The sequence below is a fragment of the Helicoverpa zea genome, chromosome 5 (assembly GCF_022581195.2).
Source record: "Helicoverpa zea isolate HzStark_Cry1AcR chromosome 5, ilHelZeax1.1, whole genome shotgun sequence".
Classification (NCBI taxonomy): Eukaryota; Metazoa; Arthropoda; class Insecta; order Lepidoptera; family Noctuidae; genus Helicoverpa; species Helicoverpa zea.
The window spans coordinates 9,846,357-9,870,276 of record NC_061456.1 but is presented as its reverse complement, the minus strand read 5'-3'; the positions used below and the strand labels follow the sequence as shown (position 1 = coordinate 9,870,276).

General features: G+C 36.8%; 1 protein-coding gene across 2 annotated transcripts; it reads left to right on the top strand.

Annotated features, from left to right (window-relative positions):
• On the top strand, positions 1-23,877 carry LOC124630185 (cyclin-G-associated kinase). 2 transcript variants are annotated; one of them, XM_047163918.1, is made up of 19 exons: positions 1-339; positions 1,417-1,821; positions 1,929-2,026; positions 2,141-2,366; positions 2,477-2,632; positions 8,710-8,938; positions 9,040-9,157; positions 9,650-9,877; positions 10,326-10,489; positions 10,887-11,076; positions 11,649-11,806; positions 12,326-12,534; positions 12,939-12,977; positions 17,229-17,533; positions 17,845-18,016; positions 18,775-18,985; positions 19,332-19,530; positions 20,779-20,940; positions 21,478-23,877. In XM_047163918.1, the coding sequence occupies exons 1-19, from the start codon at positions 207-209 to the stop codon at positions 21,586-21,588; spliced, it is 3,513 nt and encodes a 1,170-aa protein (XP_047019874.1). In that variant the 5' UTR covers positions 1-206; the 3' UTR covers positions 21,589-23,877. The 2 variants fall into 2 exon arrangements, with proteins under 2 accessions (XP_047019874.1, XP_047019876.1); XM_047163920.1 differs by lacking the exon at positions 12,939-12,977 and having other exon boundaries at positions 3-339.
• The last annotated feature ends 43 nt before the right edge of the window (positions 23,878-23,920 follow it).

The following is a 23,920-nucleotide window of genomic DNA, read 5'->3' as shown; positions in this document are numbered from 1 at the left end:
CTTTGTTGGTTTTAAAAATACATTGATAATGGGTAAAGATAATTTGCTGACAACATTGCAATCTTCCTGCCATTTGCCAACAAATCTGCCTACATTTTTTTTTCTGCCATTATGTGCCATTGTAAAATGGATCTGGGCAAAGGGTGCTGATAAAACACAGTTTTCTTCTTAATTTATATAGAACAATCACAAAATTAGATTCCAAAATGAGCGTCTTTAAATCAGCCATGGGCTATTTTAGCTCAGGAGGCGCTAACGGTGGCAGTGATAATGATTTTGTTGGTCAGTTTGTTGAAATAGGAAATATGAAATTGAGAGTTAAAAAGGTGATCGCAGAAGGTAAGTCAATATCTTATAATCGTTATTTTATGCTCTGCGTAGTGTATGTATGAAGGAACAATATTGGTGTTGTCGTATTTTGCGTAGGTTGCTGGGGTACGGATGTACTAACGTCACAGAAATTGGGGGCGTTAAGGGTACATTGTCCGACTATGTTTGGGGTCGATTTGATGACCATATCCGTTGTTTCATTTGTGCTAATTTCTAGGCAGCAAAGAAGCCTAATGTTTGAATAAAATTTAAGATTAACAGTGGTTGTTTTGCCAAAAAAATATTTAGGACATGAAACCCATTGTGCCCATTAAATTCTGGGAATAAACTGAGATTCATTAGAATAAAAGTTCGCATGTTGTAAGGCCATATAGTAGGTACATACGTATTATACATAGGCATAACAAGTGAATGAAAATAGTCCCGGTATCTTAAAATATGAATCAAATACCTGTAATCAATATCTTATAATCTTGATCAGTTTGGCAAGCAAGTATATGAATTCATACATTTTAGTAAAGCTAAAGCTATATTTGTTTTTCAAGCCAGGCAAGGAAAACTGCATCATTATTAAAAAATATGATAAGCCATATGCTGTCAAATTGAAAAGTAATAATTTGATGGTTACAGTGCATGTGCAACCCTTGCTATTTGTAATCTGTAACAATTGCATCTCTTATGGCCCTCTCTTGTTTTCTTACATCATCATCAGCAGCAATTTGGTGTCACTGTTGGGCAGTTCTTAGAGTATTGAATTCTAAAATCTACCATAAACTGTTTACATTTTATGTATTTACTGTTTTTTCCATATTAATTAATGTAATCAGTATTGTATGATGATAATTAGAGATTATACTCTAAAACCTTAAAAACAACCCTAGCTTAACACAAGTTTTTCTCAGGAGTTGATTTTTGTCGTTGTTTTTTAAGAATTCCATGAACCATGCTCAAACTACTACTAGGAAAATTAGCAGGAAATATTCTTAAATAACTTGTATCAGATTTTTAAACATGTAACAGTTAACAGGAAAATATAATATTCAAGATTGTTGAATTGAAATTCCTACTTAATGATTTCTATTGCAGGTGGTTTTGCTTTTGTGTTTGTTGCTCAAGATGTATCGACTGGCACAGAATATGCCTTGAAAAGGCTCATGGCGGCCGATGAACAGGCTAATAAAAACATTATTCAAGAAATTAGCATATTAAAAAAGTTATCGGGTCATCCTAATATAATCAAGTATATAGCAGCATCTTTTATTGATAAGTCGAAGACTTCACACGGGATGGGAGAGTATTTATTGTTGACGGACCTGTGCAGTGGGGGTAGCTTGATGGAAGCTCTCCAGAACAGGGGGCAGGCTTTCCCCCTTCCAACTATACTTAGGGTGTTCTACCAGACATGCCGGGCGGTGCAACACATGCATGCCCAGGTCCCCCCTATCGCACATCGTGATCTCAAACTAGAAAATTTCTTAATATCCAATGAAGGTACAAAATGAGTTGATTAAAAAAACTTGCATGCTGCTTATGGAACAAGATTTTGACCACTGCCAAACTTTAAACAAGTGCACATTTTTATTTGTTACTTTTTTCAGGTACCATAAAATTATGTGATTTTGGCTCAGCCACAACAGATATTTATACTCCAAATCCTTCTTGGAGTGCAAATCAAAGGAACATGTTAGAAGAAACGGTAAGTTGTTCTATCATTTAAATTCATTTAATTAGTTCAATCATTCTTATTAGAAACTAACCTATTTTCTCAGAACAGAGATTACATAATCACCTCTTTTCTCTTCATTTCCAGTTGGCCCAATTCACCACTCCTATGTACAGAGCACCAGAAATGTTAGACACTTGGGACAATCGCAAAATTGATCACAGTGTAGACGTTTGGGCCCTAGGATGCATTCTCTATACACTGTGCTATATGCAACATCCATTTGAGGATTCAGCTAAACTTGCAATTCTAAATGGAAACTATAATCTTAACCCCAATGATCAACGCTATAAATGTTTTCATGAGGTTATAAGTGAGTATAAACACATTCTTTCCATTCTAACCTTATATTTTTTTCTGTTTCATTAAATGTTTTGACTTTGCCTTAAACGGGAAATGTGAGTGTGATGTGTTTGTTCCCAGGTGGTTGCCTAACAGTGAACCCCGAGGAGCGCTTGACAATAAGTAGTGTGCTGGAGCGGTTGGCGGCGATAGCGGAGTCCAATAATGTCAATCTCAAGCAACCACTCAAATTTGAGCGTAAAAAAGTTGAACAATCTGTGGCCACTAGCTCGCCAGGTAATAAGAAGTCAAGTAAATATTACACTACCATATCCTAAGAGAAATGTCGCGGCGCGGCACCTTCAACATTTTGTGATAAAGTCGAGACAGATCGCCTAAACGTTTCCGTTGAGTTTCGCGCGCGTATCACTTCCATTCCCTATGGACCATCGTTCTGTTCTGTTGCATTAAATACTCGAGCTAAAAATGGTCAAGTATTTTTTGACTTTTTACACTCAAATTTTTATTTTTTTCCATATATTTATTTTGAGTTCCTTAGAAAGGTTATTATAACGAAATGTGAGATTTATTTACATTCCAATGTTGATTATCACCAAAAATTGAACATCACCAAAGGTAAGGCAATGTTGAATAAATTGTTCTCTGAATGAAAGAAGGTAGTATAGCATTTATTTGACTTGAATCAAAATTGATTATTTATGTTGCTTCAATGCTAAATGCGTTAACATGACGTTGGTAAAGTTATTATAATATTGATGAGCATTTCTTTTGTTTTGGAAGAGGCTCAAACTGCATTTATACAGTGCAATATTAGCCATGTTGTTTCATGAACAGTGAATAAGCTTTAATTTGATATTTAAGTCTGATTATGAATGAAGACTTGAAATATATCACAGTGATAGAGTAATACAATGGTCAGTGAAATTTATTAACCAGACAAAATTTAATTCACCTTTCGTAACTCTTCTACTTTCTTGAATAATCTTATTACCAAAAAAAAGTCAGTGTGCATTTATGAAATGCATACCTTTTGTAGCTAGATAGGATACTTGTCGCTAGTTAGAATCTTTACTATATTTTAGGTGTAATTATTAAACTGTCTATACATTCCTGTAACTTTATTGGGCTATATAAACAATTTCACACCAATGTCTAAACCCCTTTCTATATTAGGTATATTATTATTTTTCTATATAGTGTAATATTGAATATGAACAAATATCCAGTAGTATATAGAGGTACTAAAGCTGGATATCGGCTAGTATATGATATGGTATATATGGCTTACATAACACGTTGAGAGTATATATGTGAACTAACCCTGGTGGCGCGGCGCAGTCTGCATCTAACGGTTTGGTGGCTTGGTGGTCTCGGCACCGCGCACTTGTCACGTAGATATATACTTTGGCTCTTATATTTTAAGTTATTTGTGTGTATATAACTAGTCTATTATTTAGATTGGTGTATTCTATTACACTGCTTGTTATCACATCTTATTATTATATTTGTGTTGATGCAATCAAACACTATGATTAAAATCATGGAACAGTCCAAACTTTCCAGACAATATAAGGAAATGATATGTTTAACTGAGGTACAAGTATTGAATTAGAGTAGATTTATATGATATTATAGAAATACACGATGTTTAACGTTCATACTTTTGTCATTAGTTGATATCACGAAAGTTGGTGTTTTTATAAACACTGTCTTACATTTAAGTCATTGAATCATTATTTCTGTTGTGCATATTATTATTTAGTCATGTGGGAGCTTAATATAGATAAATAAATGAGTATATTCTTCACAGCCGTCGTTTGATTTTATTTCTAACGCAATTTGAGTGGCACAGATATCGAAAGTGAGTTGTTGGGCGCTCCGCGTGGACCGAATATGTGGGTATAATGTGTTTGTAACATGACTTGTGCTGTGTTACTGATCAGATACGTTCACGTCGCTTCACTAACATGCTGGTACGCACGGTAGACTGGTTGCACTTGTAGGCACGTCTTAATACTAACCAATTCGGTGTACATTACTAAGGATCATTTAATTCATCTTCGTCCTATTGTGTCACTAACACTGTGTTTTTGGTAGTTTGGTAGAATAAAAGCTAGCAGAACAGGATATAAACCATAAAAATAATTGTTCTAGTTGAACAAACTATGATAGAACGTTGAGTAGGCACGTGATGCACTTAAATGCACTTGCAATGCATCGCGACATAAATCAGTGCTCATCTAAGCCTTAGCTTCGCGGTAGAATCTACAATCGAGTTATCCGTTTTAAATATAGATGACTTCTCAAATATCAATGTTTGCAGTTCGTATCCAAATAAGTGTTAAAATTTCGAACGTACAATTAATTATTAATTACCTTACAATTTACATGAGTAAAAACATAATATTTAACAAAAACTTCATATTTCAAATGCTTTTAAGTTTTTCATGCTACCAATAAAACTCGGAAAATTGACACTTGTATTTTGTATCGATATTAAATGACACATGTACCGCAATATCTACGCATTGGCCATGTGTTATGATTTACACTACATATGTGTAAATACAGGGTTATTTGTAATTCGATTTGGTATCTTCTATCAGCTCGTTCCGTTATACGATGAATTACTAGTAATCATGTATAGAGAGTTAGAGAGGTTGTATATGTTTTGATGCGTAGGAGTTTTAATGTGGCGTAGAATGGTGGGATTTTCTCGACTCGTCATACGGTGGCGGTGACTCGCAGTATACTGGGAAATAAACTAATAACATCAAGTTATATGGCTTCATATTAGTACTAATACTTCTTGGCTGGTTTCTCCGATTGTATTTCCTTGCTATTTGATTGTTATCGGATTTTTGCTAGTTAAAAATATTGTAGTTAAAATTCATTCAGTCACAATGTAGGTACACTAAATATTTCTACCTCTTTCGGTTTCACCTATTTATAAAATGCAATGTACAAATTAAATACAGGGACATATATAGAATTGTATAAAATGTACAATATTTCTAATGAATGACATACTAATAATTCCTATAAAAGTATATATTATATCGACCACTTTTCCGGGCATTTATGTTATTTTAAATTATTATTATTATTTTCTGCTAATTATTTATTTATTTTTTATATCACCTACTACTATATCTCACTATACTTTACTACTATTTCTCAATTATTTAAAAGTACCTATCTATAATGTTTATCTTATCTTTAAAGATTTCTCGATAATTATGATATACAAACTATTGAGTAGGCTCAAGATGAGATATAATACTCAACTAATAACGCCGAGGCATGAATAAGAAATACTTCAACTGTTTTAAAACATTTATGAATGGTATCTGCCATGCATGTTAGCCTGTTAAACAAGGAATCAGTGCTTATATTTTATTTCTTTTGAATGGTCATAACACATTGCATGTACTTGTTTGTAGCGTCAGAAGTTCCTCGCCTCTTATTTTAATCGAATATAATTGGATCATTTTAATTTATGCAGTGTTCGCGCCGCGGTACTATGCTCTACGCTTCAATTGAATCATTTTTATATATCTATGTTTAAATAGTTATAATAGATAAAGCTAGAGTACTAAACAAGCAGTCGATTGTAGTGAAGTATTTACAATCAATCCATTAACTGATAAATCTACTACACTGATGTATTATTTATTTTTATTAGTCTAAGATTTATTTACACTCGTTTGTTGGTAGTCGGTGTGTAGAGGCGTGGTACTTCTGACTCGTAGTATAATGTGTATGCAATACATATCACGTTTTCTTTTTCATTTTAGGTGTTTTCAACTTTTTCGGATGCCCAATAGTTTTCTCGTTTAAATGACCCGCTGCGCTAGCATGAACCCTTGCATCGGACACCCATCACACATTGACGCTTGCTAGAACCATTGGATATGCTCGCAATGATGAGTATTCATTGTTTTTATTTATTAATGTTTAACTATATTTAATAATGTTGTTATTGCCTTTAGGATATTTTTTAAAATTTTCTTTATAAGCCACTCTCTGGTTGTTTTTGGCAGTTGTACCTTCGGTGGAAGAGTTAGGTTGTATGTAACGAAATCTACTTAAACAATTTAAAATAAAATAACAAGCCTATGACTTTCTACCGATCGTACTAATAATTGTTTTCTAAATTTGATTTTGAGCACAATATTTTGTTATTATCTAATTTGAAAAACTGAGCAGTTATTATTTCTATGAGTATTCTCTGTCCGCCAAACGTATTTGTATGATACCGTTTCTAGTATTCTATACAGTTCTGATGATGACAATAATATTATAATTCCCTATGTATTATAGTATACCCTTGACTATAGATATTGTAGGTCCGTCCTATACTTAGACTTTAGTATATTAGAACTTTCCAATACATATACCCCTTTAAGTTGTAGCCTAAAAGACGGTATATATGTCTTAAAATAATCCTTCCTACTATATTTCCACATTCCATTGAAAGGTACAAAAAGTGAAGACATCGGTCTATAGTATTAATTAGTTACCATAATAAAATGTTATTTAATTACGAGTTTAAGATTTCTGTTATATTAGACGCACTATTAATTATAGATAATATTCAAACGTGGTATCTATTAGAATCTAATTAAGATAAAAGTGGATTCGGTAATGCACTTTTTGATGCACAAAAACTTTAAGCAGATCTGTGTATTTTTAGTCCATGGTAAATTAAAAGGTTGTATGAAAATTATTTTAAAATTAAATCGTAGCAAGCTTCATCGTTACAAAGTATAAAACTACTAACATTTTTTTTTTCAAAAATCGAAATCAAACTGTGCTGTGAAAAATATGAATATTATTATTCTGTGGGGATCTAAAATACGGAACATAGTCTATCGTGTGCTTCAGAAATAATGGTTGAATGTAGAAAACACTGGCATTTAATATTGCCATAGTTTAACACTTGAAAGAAAAACTATATTTTAGAAGGTGCTTTTAATTTGTATTCCTTACATATTCCATTAATTTAGATAAATAAGCATTTGCCCCAATTTGCATTGAATTCTGAAAATGCATATAGAATTTCTATCAAGAAGTTGGCATTTCATCACAATGCATAGACCTCAGTCGAAAAGAAAAATATTTCTTAATACTATTCTATTTTAAATATCCAAGTCTTCTAAAGTTCCAAATTCAAATATACCGTAGATTATAAAATTGTAGGTATTGTTACTGGCTCTTGTAAATGCTGGACCATTTGACGCATTTTCTATTTTCCTTTGATCAGTATTAACTATCGGGCGTTACCAACTGACTTACTGTCAATTACAGATTATATTCAAGTCTCGTTAAGTGCTTTCATGTTGAATGTGCTGTATTATGCGCCTGCGCATATAGCCGGTCTAGCGATTTTAGAATTGTTTGGGTGCCGATTTTACCAATCCATTTACTATTGTGTTTCTTTTTTTGCAAAATTTTATCAACTTGTACATATATGATCGGGCCTATGAGTTGGTAACGACCCAACTTTATGTACACTACGTGTTTACTCAAGGACATCGAAAATGCGCCAAAATGGTGCAATCTATACTTGGCCGTTAGGACACTTATTACCAGTAGGTAAGTAAAATTGATTATTTTTTAACTATTTTTATGAATGTGTTCAACAATATTATGTTGTTAAAAGAGTATATATCGTTGTGAAGTTAAACTTTTTCATTGTATTAGCTGATTTAAAATATTTTTTATTTAACTTTTAAAACACATGTGTTTTTTTTTTAAACAATAGTGATTTGTTTTATATTCGAATAGTTAATTCAAAGAGATAGTGTTTAGACGAGCAATATTTTTGTTACTACTTAGTCGTTTAAGTGTAAACATGTAAGATATTTAATGTTAGAAATAAATATCTAGTACTCTATTATGTTGTTTTTGTAATATCTGAACCATGAACCTTGCAAGGTAACACAAAAAATTGTATAACATGAACTAATATTATCATATTATTTAGACATGGCACTTTGATACAGCTAGATGGATAAAGTGAGTAAGTGATATACGAAATCTTTGAGTCAGATGGAGAAGGCATAAATCTCTTACCTTTTTTGTAATCTATCAGCCAGTAAACAGTGTCATTGCTTATAATACAACATTGTACACCTCTACTTACTTGATGATAGTTAAACTCGACTCTTAGTGAAATAGAACAGACATAATCAAACACATTTAATGGGTAACGATTTAGATCTTTATAATTATAAACATGCCATCAATTACAATTCTATATCTTCTATACAACTTACACAAAACGCGCCAAAGTGACATTGTAACTTCTTTATACTCGGCTGTCAAATAACGCTTTTTTTTTCTTTTAGCGAGCAAAGAGCCCGTGGCGAACAGCCAGGAGGTGCCGAACTCCCGCCCTCCGGAGCCGGCTCGTCCCCCGCCCCCCGCGCGTCCGCCTGCCGCGCCTCACTACCAACCTCCTTTGCCGCCAACTCCTGCGAACTCTGGCGGACTTTTCTCGTCTATTAAAGGAGGTGCTGGCAGCTTCCTTAAGAATTTGAAGGATACCTCTTCGAAGGTTATGCAAACTGTACAACAGTGAGTATGGGTCTTCAAAAAGGTCGTATACTTTTTTAAATAACGGCCTGTTATTTTTTATTTTTTGAAGTTCGATATTTAAATCTTTTGTTTGTTTTCAGGTCAATAGCTAGAACAGATTTGGATATTAGCTACATTACTAGTCGTATAATTGTGATGCCTTATCCTTCGGAGGGCTTAGAAAGCGCTTACAAAACTAACCATATTGATGATGTTAGGGTAAGTATTTAATTACCTTTTGTGAACATATGTATGTACTGTAATGTAGTTAGTTAGAAACTTTTTTATTGTAAGGTTTTATTCATTATATTTGATACTGTCCGGACAATCATTTTAAATGCGTTCTATGAAAAATAGTAGATTAGGATTTTTATATTGAAGTATGTCACTTCACCACTCGAGCCCGTACAATAAACGTCGTGATATTGAATCAGTTTTTCATTTTGAGCAAGCTATTTGTCTCCCGGTCCTACAGTACCTACTACTTGGGAATATATTTTGTGCAACAAAACAGCATTTTTGACGATTATACGACCTTATTTGCGTTGAAATATAGTCCAAAATCAATGATCATAACTTTTGCAGTTCATAAACTTCAATGCTCAAGCAAATATTACTTCAACGAAAACAAATTAATTCTTAATGCGGCTTATCTGTGCTACGGATTTAATATTTCCAAAAACATGTTATTTTTATATTACAATCTTCCAGGCATACTTAGAAAGTCGTCACCCCGGCGGTAAATACAGCATCTACGTGGCTTGCAAGGGCTGTCGTCTATCGTTCCCTCGTCACGTGCCGGTAACGGATGCCGGTCGAGCTCTGTGGCCGACGCCGGCGCATCGCGCGCCAATGTTGGCGCCAATGTATGCGTTGTTGCAACATATGTACCAATATTTGGGGAAGGATGAGAGACAGGCTGCTGTTATTACTTGTCAGGTATGTTGGCTCGCATAAAATATTGAGATATTGCAATACATAGTAGTTTCCTTTTGGAATGACTTATACCGACTAATACCGAGTAAAAACCCCCGGTGTTCCAAATATTCCTTTCTGATCCAGGTTTATGGTAATTCTTTAAAAAAAAACCACCATTCTGCCACATTTCTACTGGGACTTAATAGGGGCCCGAATTTTTCTGTGTCGAAGTTTGATTTCTCTTAGCTACACAATTTTGAGCCCTCATTGTACTAATATTAGAGTCCTGGTTTTTTTTTAGTCCTGTACTTGTTTATCGATATTCTAGTATTTTATTTTATATTGCCTTCGCCAGTACCTACTAAGATTTTCAGGGCATAAGTAAATAATGGACCTGCTGTTACGTCTTCAAAAACATCCATTCATAAAATAAAACCTGCAGTATAGTTAACAACTGTTTCTCTTCTAGGACGGCAAGCAAATGTCCTGCATGCTAGTATGCGGGCTACTCCTATACGCGAAACTAGTGACGGTGCCAGAAGACGCGCTGCAAATGTTCGCGGTGAAACGATCGCCGATCAACATACCGCCTAGCCATCTGAGATATCTGTACTATCTCTCTAATATTATTAGGTAAGTGGTTTCCAGTTTTTGAAATGTTTTCTTTTTGTTTAATTTCAAATTTATTTATTTACGTTTGTGGATGATAATATTATATCCTAATTAGATCTTACATTTTAATTAATCTAGTTTAGGAAGAGAACTGAGGTCAGGATTTTTTAACAAAATTGAAGAAAGTATGTAGTAATGTTGGTCAGTTTCATTGAATGTGTCCCTAGGATCCCATTGGATCCAGAGGAAAATTCAAAACATACCTTGGAACCTGCAATATTACATACTTTTAACTTGTGCTTATGTACTTTTATTTAGACATATAATTTACTATTTCTGAAATATTTAATACAGAACTCTTTTCACTACTCCATAAAGCCTTTGAAATTTGAAATTAAAATGTCAATTCTTCTTTCAGACCAGAACCAATTCTCCCGCACTTCCGACCAGTGAGTCTCGTATCTCTCACGATACAACCAGTGCCACTGTTCACTAAGGCTCGCGACGGCTGCCGGCCGTACATAGAGATATACAATGAGGATAGAATGCTCCTGTCTACGCTGCAGGACTATGATAGACTGCATTTGTACACCATGGCTGAGGGGAAAGTGAGTATGAATTGTTAAACAGGTAGCTTTAGTGAGACTATCGATATTTCGAGTATGTTCTACAGTAGGACTGGTCTTGTATAAGGGTTCACCCCCCTGCGCAGTTTTTACCACATATAAAACATTCAATTCGTAGGTATCCATAGACTGTCTTGATATTGACATAAAATGTTGATATTATCTATCTCGTAGAAAACATACCCGAATCTGATATACGATGGCAGTAAAGCTTTAGCAGAAAGAAAAACTGGCAGCTGGCCGACTCCGATATCGCTGGTCCATTCTGGTAAAAGTTACGTTTGCTTCACGTCGCTTCAATCGGCTTGCTCTATGTCACTTACCAGAGCGGACCAGCGCTATCGACTCCGGTCGGTTACCAGCCGTCGGTGAAGGTCCAGTGAAGGAATAGTGAGAGCACTTGCGTATGCGCAAATACTTGTGCAGTATAATATGTCCTGCGCAGCTGACTCATCTCATATGAGAACAACCGCTGTGGCTGAAATCGACTTTGGATCCATTATTATTATATCTAGAAGGCCATATTAATAGTTGAAATTCTTGTCTATCCTCAGGTAACCCTCCCTCTAGACACGACAGTGGTAGGCGACGTGGCGGTGTGCGTGTACCACGCGCGGCAGCAGCTCGGCCGCGTGCACTCCGTGCCGGTGCTGTCGCTGCACTTCCACACCGGCTTCCTGCCGCCTGAACACCATCATATCAAGTTCAACAGGTGAGTGTTGTAGTGACGCCACAAGCCACTGCACACGACAGTGGTAGGCGACGTGGCGGTGTGCGTGTACACGATCATATTAAGTTTAACAGGTAACATACAAGACCACTAAGTTCGACATAATTTCGTGTAATACTCAGTAAAAAACACAATGAAGTTATGAATTTTCACCTCATGCTGGCTAGTCCACGCCCTCTCATACCTACATACCTTAAGTAAATACCCCAATATGGAAATACACATAAATGACGAGAAACCTGCTCCAAGTTGTATGTGTCAATTTATTTTGTAGGTTCTCGAACGGTAGGGTAAGCTTCGAAAAATAAATGGTCGAAGTTAATGGAGGTAAATACTGATCCAAAAAGTAACTCCAGATAATGTCTGAAATCAAGGAATCAAGGGAGAATGACTATTTAAAACAAAATATATAATTCTATTTTTTATGTTGTTTATAGTTGGATTAAAAAGTTTTTATTTACAGCAGACATTTTATTCACATTTCCAATTTCTTCCTAACAGGTCTGAAATCGACGGTATAGATGACTCGTTACCCGTAAACGATCACTTCTCAAACAACACCACTGCGATAATAAGCTTAGTGGTACAAAACGGGGAGCGTCGGAAGCCTCGCTCCGATCTATGGGAGGAAGACCATTCCTTCCCTATCAGGACTCCCGATGTACTGTTCTCCACTAACCTGGAGAGAGATGAGACTATTGATAACTTTGGTAAGTTGGATTTAATTTGAGCTTTATTTCTATGAAGATAGGGCTTAATTTGGCATGTGTTGTGCCAAAGTATCTATGTATGATTGTACTATGTATGAGTAGATGTAAACTGAATAAATTGGCTCTCCATTAACTCAAAGAGACATGAGACTATCAGTAACTTAAGTGTACTTACAGTTTTAGTACTTTTTGTGGTTTTTGAACCATTAGAAAGTAATTTTACAATTGAGGAATTCCTTGGTCAAAAAAAAATATGATCGAATTTTTCTTTGCATCATTAGTCGGTGAAATAATCGATATTTTAGTGCTATTTATACCTATTAAGCTATTTCTATATGTAGTAAAATTATTTACTAATATGTATGTATATGAAACCTGTATGTCTATCTTATCTATTTACGCAGCGAATCTCCGCAAGAATCCTGCCGGAGTACCAAAAACAAGTATGTTGTAGTGTTGTGTCACGCAAATATCATTTAGACATTAGCACAAAATATAAAAAAAAAACTTTCGAAGCCGCGCGCATACAGCCCTAAACACTCCATTTTCAAATTTATAAAAAAAGTTAAAAATGTGTAATGTGTGGTCTCTATACGCGCTTGTTTTGTGTAATATTCATTCATGTAAGAATCGGGCGAAAAATACTCGTTTTTTATCATATTTTAGAACTCGGTTATAAAACTCCGATTTTTTTAGTATACCTTTTGTCCTGTGTTAAATTCCTAATCATATTTATGTTTGTACAATAGTAATTTATATTCGTATAGATAGTTCAACTCAGATTTGCGCGCGGCCCTATGTGTGCGTCGGCTTGTAAATATACAACTTTCATTCGTGTGACAGTGACGTCGTCCGAGCATGACGTGTTCTCATCGCTTTTTGTTATGGGTACAGTCGTTTACGAAAATGTCTAGTTCTTCACGGAGAAAATGTTTAAGGAGTCAGGTAGCGTTTCAAAAAATGAAACATTCAAAGCTTTTTATTATTACATTTTACAGTTTTTCATTATTTTCTCATACGTTTTTTCAAATTGAAAGTCGTGGTGGCCTAGTGGGTAAAAGACCAACCTCTCAAGTATGAGGGCGCGGGTTCGATCCCAGGTCAGGCAAGTACCAATGCAACTTTTCTAAGTTTGTATGTACTTTCTAAGTATATCTTAGACACCATTGGCTGTGTTTCGGATGGCACGTTAAACTGTAGGTCCCGGTTGTCATTGAACATCCTTGACAGTCGTTACGGGTAGTCAGAAGCCAGTAAGTCAGAAGCCAGTAAGAAGTCAGTAAGTAAGTGACACCAGTCTAACCAAGGGGTATCGGGTTGCCTGGGTAACTGGGTTGAGGAGGTCAGATAGGCAGTCGCTTCTTGTAAAGCACTGGTACTCAGCTGAATCCGGTTAGACTGGAAGCCGACCCCAACATAGTTGGGAAAAGGCTCGGAGGATGATGTTTTTTCAAATTGACATTGACAGTATCTAAGAAATAAATGAGGTGAAATATCTAAGATGAATTAAATACTTCTTACATATTTTCTAGCTCGGGGTACGCGGACAATAAATAAAAGTGTGGACTAAGAATGTAAAAAGACGTATAATCTAGTATAATAATGTAAACAAAATGTATGGGGAATTTTTTAAAATTATATTGCTTCGCATAATGTCGACCAAAATAAGACGGAAATAATGAAACTCATAAATGAACGTTTAATTCAAACTGATGAAGGGGTGTTGGGTAATACCTGTAGACATGTACAAAAGAAAAACCAAATACTATAGACATTTTGACATGGAGTCAAAATTTATAATTGACCTTGGTGAGAGTAGCGAATCTGAAAATTCATCATTTATTTTTCAAGTAGCGATTCAGAATCATCTATATCTATACATATAATAAATCTGTAAAAAAACTGTGTCTGTACATTGAATATATTTAAAAAATAATAATTGGGTGGGGTTTAGAAACAGTAATGGAGCACAAATCCAAAAAAAAAATTCTGTCTGTTTGTCTGTATGTCTGTATGTCTGTATGTCTGTTTGTTTGTACACGCTAATCTTCGGAACTACTGAACGGATTTCAATGATTTTTTCTTTGTTGTATCAGTATTAAGCCTGGTCAACATATAGGCTATAATATATCTTCGAAACTTGAAGACCTGATGCAGAACTCCAACAGACCAACAAAACTATAAGAGATATAAAAATGGTGCCATGGCAAAAATTGTTTCATGTGATGAGCATTTTTAGTTGAGATAATAAATTTGAAGATCTGGAACACCTGATGTGGAACCCCAAGAGCCCAGCTTCTCTGTACCATATACAGGTATGGCGTTTTAGCAAAAGTTGTTCAATTTGATAAGCACTTTCTATTGACTTATACAAATTGAAGATCTAAAACACCTGATGTGGAACTCCAGGTGCCCAGCTAGACTATAGCATATAGAGGTATGACGTTTTAGCAAAAGTTGTTCAATCTGATAAGCACTCTCTGTTGACTTATACAAATTGAAGGTGTAAAACACCTGATGTGGAACTCCAGGAGTCCAGCTAGACTATAGCATATGAAGATATGACGTTTTAGCAAAAGTGGTTCAATCTGATAAGCACTCTCTATTGATGTATAAACATCGAAGATCTGGAACACCTGATATGAAACTTCAAGAGCAATACTACACTTGAAATGTATAGAAATGAATGTTATGAAATAGGTATGGTGAATCCTATCCTAAAATAATGGACACGTATTTTTCTTTTCTCTCTCTCTCACAAACAAATAATAACGAAGATACAACAACGCTTCGTTAAGTCACTGCTTAGTACAAATTTTACATACTTAGACGTGGCGTCACGAGCCCTCACTCTCCGACTTTGTTGCGTTATATCTCATTATTATTTTGTATGTCTCTTCCAGACCTCGGGACTACAGAGTTCCGAATTTTTGGGAGGCAAACGTGGGGCCGAAGCCAACACGCTGAAGCCCTTTTGAGACAACTTTAATGAAATGGTGACACAATACCGTCGATTATCCCTTTATACACTATAGAAATGAACCCAAGGACATTCACCGGTGGACGTCGTTAAAAAAAAGACAATCCCCGGTTCTGTGCTAAACTATTGCTAACTATTGAGGGAAACTACTTGGGCTATTTGTGATGGGATGTTAGTGGATGTCAATGGTACATGTAAAAATGGCAGGTGGAGACTCGCCACCTCACTTACTGGGCCCCCGGGAACCTGAAGCGTGAGGATACCTCGGCGGACTTTAAACACAGATTACGCGCTCCCTGTGCTTACCATGAGGCACCTACCCTCCGAGCAGGGCTACTAATCCTGCTCTAGCGACTCCACTCTGGACGGCCAAGCCAAGCCAGAGGCGTGAGACCTACCCCCGTCATGGTTCACTCCGACCGGCCGGAGATGGGGGATACTCTCCCTGGAGAACTCAGCATATAGTATAGCCCCGCGGGGTTGCTACTCCCCGTCATCAGCCTCAGATGTCCTGCGGTGCCTATATCTCATTATTATTGTCGTTATTATCTCAAGAGCCTTTGTCCCAATTATGTTATGGTCGACTTCCAGTCACGATGCAACTGAGTACCAGTGTTTTACAAGGAGCGACTGCCTATCTGACCTCCACAACCTGGTTACCCGCTCAACCCAACATACCTTGGTAAGACTTACTGGCTTCTGACTACCCATAACGACTGCCAAGAATGTTCAATGACAGCCGGAACCTACAGTTTAACATCCCCTCCAAATAACGGTTATTGGTATCCAAAATATACGTAGAAAGTACATACGAACTTAGAAAAGTTGCATTGGCAGGCACTTGCCAGACCTGGAATCAAAGACGCACGCTCATACTTGAGAGATTGGTTCTCTACCCACTAAACCACCACGACTTCCACTAAGTCACCACGACTTTGTCATCTATTTAATGTTTTTTTACGTAATAATACGTGTAACATTTTTGCCACATAATTTAAATGCAGACTTATTAGAATCACTACTTTTATCCCTATGATCACGCCTATTGCGGTTCAGTTCTCAGCGTTTTGTTTAGTCCAATTTAATTAAATATATGGAACGTTTCTAATGTTTATCCGTATTCCGTTGTTTTCAAGTCAACGGGCCCTTAAAATTCAATATCAGACGGTTCAGATCTTTGATTTTGCTGACCCCGTAGTCGCTGGCATAAGGGACAGGATCCGCGTACGAAGTCGCGGGCAGAAGCTAGTTATAAATAAATAAACATTAAATTACGTAATAACTGATTTTCTTTAAACAGCCTTATACAACCCCTAAATAACTTTATTTGTACCCGACTGTACCTCTTGTCACGCACACAAAGTCACTGTATATGTACAAGGGTTACCCACACATAAGGCCGCGCGCAAGACTGAGTTGAACTTACTATACCTCACTTTCATATTTTAGCGTGCACTATGTTATTAATTGTTTGTATGGTTTATTTAGTACTTTACCATTTTAATAACTGACCGCATGTGTTTTCACTCATTCTTTTTAGCGCAAAACTGATTCAGTTACGCTAAAAATGCGCAAAAATCCGCCATTACGATTTCATTTCCTATGTTATCCTAACTAAACCTGACAAAAAAATACCAACATTAATTTTTAACTGGTGATTTTTCTCCAGAATTAATTGCTAAACAATAATTCAACGTTAATTTAACACCTACAGTGACAGCCGACTACCCGGCACGCGAACCAGAGCCACCAACTCGGCCTTCACGTCCGTCCCGGCCAGCTCCCCCCTCCCCCGTACCACCTACCCGGCCTCCTCCCCCTACTCAGACCCAACCTGACCCGGTCCCTACCGAAAATACTGCAGACTTCCTAAACCTCAACTCCAGTGCTCCTCAAGAACCGAAGCCGGAGAAAAAGTTGAAAAGCGAAGACTCTTTTGACTTCTTCGGAATGATGGAGAAGCAGACCGATGATGGGTTCGGTGATTTCCTCAGTGTTAATAAGGGGGAGAAAGCTCAGGTGAGTTCATTTGTCTTGTGTGAAGGTTTTCTTTACTAGCAGTATTTCTCTTTGATTTGCGACATTGGGGGAAACCCTTTTACGCCATGATAGAAAGTAGCCTTACTCGTTCTGGAAGGTTGTATCCTCGTATTTATTTGATATCCAACGGTTCAGCAGAAGAATGCTTTAAAAGTAAAGGGAAATGATTTTATAACATGGAAACTAAAGAAACAGTTATGCTTGAAGAAAAGTTTTTTTTTTCTATAAATGGTACTTTTCGTAGTTTAATTGACTGCCCTTTATTCTTACAAAATATACTAATATTGTAGGCATTTACATCGGAGTCCATATTCGGCGACCTTCCCGCACCGCCTACGGAGACGGCCGAGGTGAAGACTAACGTGAACTCCAGCGACCCGCTCAACTTTGACCCGTTCGGTCTCAACGATCCATTGCCTAAGATAGAACCGCTGCTTACACCACAACTTATACAGGAAGAAGGTGTGTATATTAATATTCTTGCTGTAACTGCACTGTTCATAGGGGTTTTTTGACAAATGATTTTATTTGACTATCGTATAATCGTGTATTTACAAAAAAGAACTTGTGAAAATATAGTTTCATAATAATGTCGTCCTAGTCAAGGGCGGATCCAGCCCTCAAAAAAAATTGTGGGCACATCCATCCGATTTCATTGAAAATTCGTATCGTATTCGTTAAATTTGCACTTCCTCAAACACTACTCTTATGTATTATTTTATTTACTATGTAGTGTATAGGAGAAGCATATAGGAGGAGTGATGATGATGATGATGATGTCCTCCTAGCCGATTATCGGCTACGGCGGCTGTTCTCATTTAAGGAGATTAGCCAACTGCGCGGGACATATTATAGTGCACGAGCATTTGCGCAGACACAAGTGCACTCCCTATTCCTTCACTCTCATAGCCCGATGGGACGGCAATCCGCACGACCGGAAAGAGATCAGGCGCAGGACCGACATTTACGTGCTCTCCGATGCACGGGTGTATCAATCACCAACTTCCAGGCTCCGGGCTGCTTTGTGAAAGTCTTCTAAAACCCACAAAGCAATTTCGGCCCGACTCGGGAATCGAACCTGAGACCTCGCGCTCAGCAGCCGCACTTGCGACAGCTAGACCAACGAGGCAGTTAAAAATAGGAGGAGTACATAAGAGATAAGAGTACATATAGAGAGAATACATAGGCCTAGTAAAATAAAGTGACGAATATTTCCGCAGGTCGTTCTCAAAGCGTGCCTCTTGACCGTGCTCAACCGGGCACCACACAGAAGGCGGACCCCTTCGCGTCGCTCGGCACGCTAGCAGGCGCGGTGCCCACAGCAGCGGCCACGCTGAGCGCGGCGCCCAGTGCCGCGGGAACTCCGCGCGCGTCTCCCGCTCATACGCCGGCACATATGCCGCATACGCCACAACATCAGCCTGATTACAAGTGAGCTTTGTTGCCGTACTACTACGTGACTCCCCATTCCCCTCCCCCTCACTCATACCTGTGTAAATATGCATACATACTCACAGGACAGGGTCACTTACCAAGAATAACAGTGGTGGTTATTCCCAAGCAACTCCACTTTTCCTATTGACGGTAAAGTGGCTGCCAACCCACATGAACTGAAGTTACAAGTACATGCAAAAAGTCTTTATATCATCTTTTAGGAACCCAGGTTACTGAAAAGAGTGCAAAGAATAAAAACAGCAAAAAAAGATCGCTAGTCTCAAAGGCAACTTTTTTACTCATTAACTTTGGACATCTGTCTAATTGCAAAGTTATTTTACAGCCGTGCTCACTTCGAACCAGGAAAGACTCCAGCTGACGACAAACCTCGGAAGCCGATGGATGTATTCGGTGATCTCCTGGGTAGCCAAGGTTACGACTTCGCGGCCAAGAGGGACACTGGCCCCAAGACCATGAACGCCATGAGAAAGGAAGAAATGGTGAAGGATATGGACCCGGAAAAATTGAAAATTCATGAATGGGTAAGTTACCATATTATAAGATATGCTTGATAGAATGTTTCAGCGCTATCCTGTAAAGAGTACTCGTGTGATTTCTAGTTTTTTTTTCTTAGCCGGTGTTGTCCCACTGCTGGGCAAAGGCCTCCCCATTTTGTCTCCACACCTTTCGATCTTTTGATGAAGACTCAAACTTGATTTCTAGTTAGCTTATGATACAACGAGACACATATTTTTTTAGCGTTAGGCGGGGAGTACATTAAGGAGCTTGAAGGGGAGTAAATATTGAAAGTATATCAAGAAAATACGGGAGAATATAAGATATACATTGGGGTAATACATAAAGCGGCTTCTGAGGGTAGGACAGTGTTTCCCAAAGTGGGCGATAACGCCCCCTTGTGGGCGCTGCAGGTCTCAAGGGGGGCGGTAAGAGACCCAGAAAGAAAATGGGGGCGTTGTGTAGAGGCCTGGGGGGTGATTTGTAATTTTATTTAGCTAGGAGGCCTCTTAGACAACGACTGCATGAGCTTTCGACTCTCAACAACAAATTGTGAACATCAACTAAGTAATATGAATTAAAAGATTGCTCAAACTCGGTTCTATATTTCTCTCCGCGTAGTTCATATATCTGTCCTATTTTATTGAATATAGAAAAAAATAAAATCATATCAATGTCTGTCGCTTCGTTTCGTAATTAAAGTAGACTCAAACAAACAAATAAAAAGGCAACAGACACATTTTCGAAGAAGTTATAGTGGTTTTTAAATAGGTGAAAAACCGGCCTAGTGCGAGTCGAACTCGCACACGAAGGGTTCCGTACCAGAGCAAAAATGAGCAAAAAAAAACATGTTTCTTGTATGGGAGCCCCCCCAAAATATTTATTTTATTCTAGTTTTCAGTATTTGTTGTTATAGCGGCAACAGAAATATCAAAAAATCTAATCTGTGAAAATTTCAACTCTCTAACTAACATGAACCGTTCATGAGCGAAAACAATAGGGTCCCGTTTTACCCTTTGCGTACGGAACTCAAAAAAAGGGGGGCGCTAAAAAAATATTTATTCTCAAAGTGGGCAGTAGACAAAATAGGTTTGGGAACCACTGGGGTAGGACATAAGGTGTAGTGTAAGTGTGTAGGGGGGAGTACATAAAAAGAAGAAATAAGTGTAAAGTTATAATTGTCAGCCTACAGAGCCCACTATTTTTGACCCGGGCACTGTCTCTTCCAAGATTTTCTTCTAAATATTTACACTTTATTGTTCCTTCTCACACAGACGGAGGGCAAGAAGGCGAACATCCGCGCTCTCCTATGCTCGTTACACACGGTAGTGTGGGACGACTGTCGCTGGACACGCTGCGACATGTCGCAACTCGTCACGCCCGCTGACGTCAAGCGGAACTACAGGAAGGCCTGTCTCGCTGTGCATCCTGATAAGGTAACTTATATTTTTATATGAGTTTAGAAAATGGGTAATTTAAATTTTCTATCGTCGTCACAGCTGAGAAATGTCCACTGCTGGGCAAAGGCCTCCCCTCAACTGGGGGAATTTGCTGACACTCCCCGCGCTGGGCATATGTTGGTGTGAGCTTTTCTACGACGAATATTAATAAAAACAGCTTGAAAAGACTCACATGACGCGACGCCAGGTGACATAACGTTGGCTTGCAAGAAGTCTGGAGTAAGGATGGTAATATGTAATCTTGCTAAATTAAGTAAGAAAAGTGGTGGAGAATAATTGTTTACTTGACTATTACCGTCGTACCACAAAAACTTTTAAACGTCTGTTGAACACTTGTCTAAAAAAACAGATTATGACGTTGAAATAAGGTCCTTTTGCCAACCACACTTTTTTAGACAAGTGTTCAACAGATGTTTAAGTTTTTGTAGTAAGGCTGTTAGTTTTTAAATGTTTGGTATGTTAATCTTATTTTGTGAACAAACTTATTTTTCACAACATTTTTTTTGTTAACAGCAAATGGGCACATCCAACGAGAACATAGCAAAAATGATCTTCATGGAACTGAATAACGCGTGGAGCGACTTCGAGAACGACGCCAAACAACAAAACTTGTTCCAGTCCTAATTGTAATGGCAGCTAACATTACCACTATACACGGAGTAGTGAATACTATGGAGTACTCACTCGCATGGTTCCCTCTATATTCCCTGAACATTCGAGAGAGAATAATGACACGTTCGCAGTCATAAACACTCCATCTGTTCATTACTCCGTTACAAACGACACTAATCCAGTATGATAATAGCAAAATTATGTTTATTTAGATAGACCCAGCTAACGGCGTGTATTCAGAAAGCAAGTTGGAAATATAAGAATCTAAACGCTTCACGCGGATTTGTCTTACCGCTAGAGTTAACGGGAAATCGCTAAGTAAGTTTAAATTAGAATTGTGATAAATTCTTGAATAGTTTATTGAATCAGATGTTAATACTTTGTGGATATGCATCTTATATTGATATTTGGACGTAGCCCCAATTAATAAAGGCTTTTTAGTAGATCTTTGAAATGTCTCGTATTGAAAATATTTATTGCATTATGTATCATATAAATGTTGTCGATTTAAATCCAGTTTTGCAGAAAGGTTCTGTGTTCCAAACACTAGATGTAGAGTATTATTTTGTGTGGGACAACATTATTTTTTTATTTAGTCAGTTTCACTTTCAATCCAATTTTAAGTATTAGAATTTCATACACGATTGCGAATGGTTCTGATTAGCAATCTATGCAATACCAAAACATTCGTGATATTAATCATCTTTACAGTATTGACTCGTATCTGATTTCGTCAGATTTATGATCGCACAAGATACATAGATCACATCCCTATCATATTTAATTCGATCTCTCGCCTGCTAATTAGGGCGATTTTTTAAAGAACTGGTTCACATAAAATCCTATCATTGTTGCTTACATGAACATCCTATAAGGCAATGTGAGTATTTGGTGTGCACCAGTCTTTACGAGCCATTTGAAACGAGATATTCATATAGACGTTTCATTCGTTTGTCTTGTCTTCCGATTGTATTTCATTAGATACCGTAGCAGTAGTAACCGATGCAATATAATAATAATTACTTCTCAATTTATTTACTGCATTAATTACCATACCATTAGTAATGGCGCCTATTTTAATTGTTCTTAACTCCGTAGGTGTCATTGCTAAGTTACCATCCTGTGCCACTAAATTGCAGTTAAAACAACGATATAATAATCATTTCACAAGAAAACATTGTATGTTATTGAATCATACCTATTTTTAGTTCGATTAGCAGAAATAAATAATATACGGATCAGGATCACGGCAAGAGCATAGATTATTTTATAGATTTATTCAACAATAATAATTATTTTTTGTGGGCGTTACTTAATAGTCTTTAGTGTTGTATTTTAGTACACTCACGTAAATAATAATATAGAACAAAGTGTATTTTAGATATTAAATATCACAAGAGGTAAAATGTATGAAATGAAAATTAAAGTTACAGTTTATTATGGTTAAGAAATTTATTCTTTGACTCGAAGTTATCTACTATAGAATTATGCTTTGTCTATCTGTGAGAAGAATAAATGTATCTTCTCTACGATTTCGCTTCCTTATGTTTCTACTATATGGCGTAGTTTATACGGGGAGCTATTCAGGAATGCAAAGCTGTTAAAAACGCTACGCATCATGATTCCTGAACTGAGATATAATGTTATTTTATTAATTTTATTGCTTCTGTTATGTATACGACGTCGAATTCGGATATTTACTGCGTGTACCGTTAGTCGCAGAAATCTAATCTTATGATACCAATGTACAAGGTAAAACAAAGGAAAGTCGTGCAATTATGTATATCAACACAAACGGGTCACTGGTACATGAAATCTAATCAACTCTGAGGTCAGTTATTCTATTTAATTTTCCTGGGTTTTAAGACTCGTGTTTTTAGATATTAATGAATTAGTTCTCTGAGAGCTTACGATAATGTTAAGTTTATACATTCCTATTTGAATAAGTGTAGTCGGAAGTCCATTATCGGTAAATAATTGTGGATGATAATTAATTGATGTGAACTTAAAATCTTATATTGTTTAGAATCTTCTGTCTTATGAAATTATTTTTATCAGTATTCGATGTTAGTAAGAGGCTTTTGTTTTTCCGACTTTACAAATCGTGCAATAGTTCATTTTGGAATCTTAATTTTTATACAAACGGATGTAGCTAGGCCTATAACAAGTCGAATTTTTTGTTGCATTATGGCATAGGGCCAATGAATAGACATACATGTCACCAGTATCGTGTATATTTTGCTTAGATAACCTATGTCTAAATAACAAATCTGTTCGAAAATAAAGTAATTTGAAAAGCAACACCATCTTTTTTTACCCCTGATATAAAGATACTCGTGAAATC

Excerpts from the sequence above, each read along its gene's own strand:
- LOC124630185 (XM_047163918.1), top strand. The coding sequence starts at position 207 with ATGAGCGTCTTTAAATCAGCCATGGGCTATTTTAGCTCAGGAGGCGCT. Across the intron at positions 12,978-17,228 it reads TGCCGGAGTACCAAAAACAA|TGACAGCCGACTACCCGGCA; the intron begins GTATGTTGTAGT and ends TAACACCTACAG. Across the intron at positions 18,986-19,331 it reads CAACATCAGCCTGATTACAA|CCGTGCTCACTTCGAACCAG; the intron begins GTGAGCTTTGTT and ends GTTATTTTACAG.